Source organism: Arachis ipaensis, chromosome B03 (genome assembly GCF_000816755.2).
Source record: "Arachis ipaensis cultivar K30076 chromosome B03, Araip1.1, whole genome shotgun sequence".
Taxonomy (NCBI): domain Eukaryota; kingdom Viridiplantae; phylum Streptophyta; class Magnoliopsida; order Fabales; family Fabaceae; genus Arachis; species Arachis ipaensis.
The window spans coordinates 48,673,894-48,676,252 of NC_029787.2; the positions used below are offsets into that span (position 1 = coordinate 48,673,894).

Sequence of the window (2,359 nt, forward strand, 5' to 3'; positions counted from 1 at the left end):
TTATAATTTACATGTAGGCAACAAGTTCAGTGTCTAGAGTCTAGACTTGGCGTCTTGGTCAAATTATTGCTAATATTCTCTTGCAACACACTTTGTGATTGACACTCTGCAAAGTGAAAGATTAATTTAGTTGTTCTTATTTCTTCTTTTTAATCATGAATAAACGTATTAGCAACCATAGGTTACTAGAATCTCGAAGCAAATTAGCAAACTGACCCCCTAGTCCTAATAACGCAAGTGCTAGTGGCATTAGACACACTGCCGCAGTATGAAACAATTCATTCTCAAAATTCTAGAAATAGTGCATAGCTAATAGGCTTAGCTTGTATCAAAAAGGGTACATCTGAACATAAGAAGTGCATCATCTATCTCTTACAATATGTGTTTTAAATGGGGAACACAAAAAATTATAAGATTCAGTTGATCACAACCACATACATATAAAAAAAATTAAACCCTAGCATACAATAACTCTACCATCATCAACAATCGTAATCAACCAAAGTCCCCCAAAGTTTCAATGATGAAAATAGAGCGAAAAAATTGAAAAACAAACCTCATGCAACATTTTGCAAAAAACAGAGCATCGTATGTTGAGAGCAACTATTTTGTTACTAACCTGTTTTTGAAGAGATTGTGATTCTCAGGCAATTAGTCTTCACAATGGGGGCAAAAAAAGTAAGAAAAGCTTCAAGCTTTAGTTACAGCGACACCTATGGTTCTTCTTTGAGGGTACGTATACGAGGGGAAGAGGAGGAAGAAGAAGGGTCAATTGGGGTTTCATTTTGAAGTGGTTAACGTTTGAGTTTTGGTTTAACCGTACCCCTTTCTCATGTCACACGACATCATTTCTAAACAATTTAGGTGCCAAGAGTTAAACAACGTCGTTTTGATAGTGCCAGGTATCAACCAAAATTGCCAGGTCAGCTCTCCGGTGATGGGAAGCCACAGAAGGGCCAAATTGAGGTACGGGTCAAAATTTCAGGGTTCAATTGGAGTGAATTGAAACATTGAGGGCTAAATTGAGTCGGAGGTCAAATTTCAGGGGCCATTTTGTGTATTAACTCATAATTTCATATTTAATATGGATTTAAGAAGATATCACCTTTTCAGTTCCTGTCTACATTTATAAGCAGGTGCAGGTCATCCCATCCTCGTGGAGCCTTAATAGGTATTATGGACCATCTAAGTTAATTAGTCAGTAGCTTAACCAATAGTCAGTCACTCATATAACTCAGTTAGTTAGCTCCTCTAGATTATGTACATGTATATATATACAAACAATCTATAACTACTTAATCAATGAAATTATCCATTTTTCCTTCTGCGTTCACGCGTTTTAATTTGGTATCAGAGCGAATTCTCTTTACGATTCCGCTACACTTTCTTTCTCAATGTGATTTTCTTGAAAATTTTTCCGACTTTTTCGCCTCAATTTTCTTCTCCTTCTTTTCTTTTTCGAGATGCTTGCTTCACCAATTCCGATCAAGATGTCCACCATCTCTAAATCGAATCCCTCTCAAGGTAACTCGAACTCTCTGGCACAGTCTTCGCCGATTCTCGAGGCTTATTCGCTTCAGTCTGGTGATCATCCAGGACTTGTGCTTATTTCTCAGCTGCTCCAACAAGACAATTATTCTTCATTGTGCAGATCAATGTGTCTTGCGTTGAGTGGAAAACACAAGATAGGCTTCATTGATGGTTCTTTGCAAAAACCAAATCCAATTGTTCATCCAGTGCTTGCAGAATCTTGTCAATGTACCAACGACATCGTCACGACGTGGTTGCTAAACTCGATCTCCAAGGACATTGCTGCAAGCGTGATCTGCGTGAGTTCAGCTGCTCTCCTTTGGCAGGACTTGGAGATTTTTCTCTCAGAGTAATGCACCTCGCATCTTTGAGCTGAAATGATTTCTCATGTCACTGACCTAAGGCGCTCTCTCTATTTCACATTACTTCACAAAGTTGAAGATTCTTTGGGAAGATCTCAATACCTTCAATCCTTTGGTCTCGTGCTCCTGCGGTGGTGTCAAATCAATTCAAACCTACCTCAATCAAGAATATGTCATGCTGTTCCTCATGGGGCTCAATGAAAATTTGACAAATGTTAGAAGCCAAATCCTGTTATCGGATCCCCTCCTTTATATTGGCAAAATTTTTTCTCTGGTCTTGCATGAAGAGAAATAACGGGCACTCACTTCTCCTCAACCTAGCCAGCACATGGCATTTGCAGTCAAGCAATCCTCAAAGTTCTCTATGCATCAAAATTTGAAGCCAAAGGATAAGAAAGATCATCCAACTTGCTCTCACTGTGGACTCATGGGACACACTGAAGACAAGTGTTATCGTCTTCATGGCT

General features: G+C 38.9%; 1 protein-coding gene across 1 annotated transcript; it reads left to right on the plus strand.

Moving 5' to 3' along the window:
- LOC107633097 lies at positions 664-1,883 on the plus strand. The gene is made up of 3 exons (XM_016336732.1): positions 664-732; positions 865-966; positions 1,548-1,883. The coding sequence occupies exons 1-3, from the start codon at positions 664-666 to the stop codon at positions 1,881-1,883; spliced, it is 507 nt and encodes a 168-aa protein (XP_016192218.1).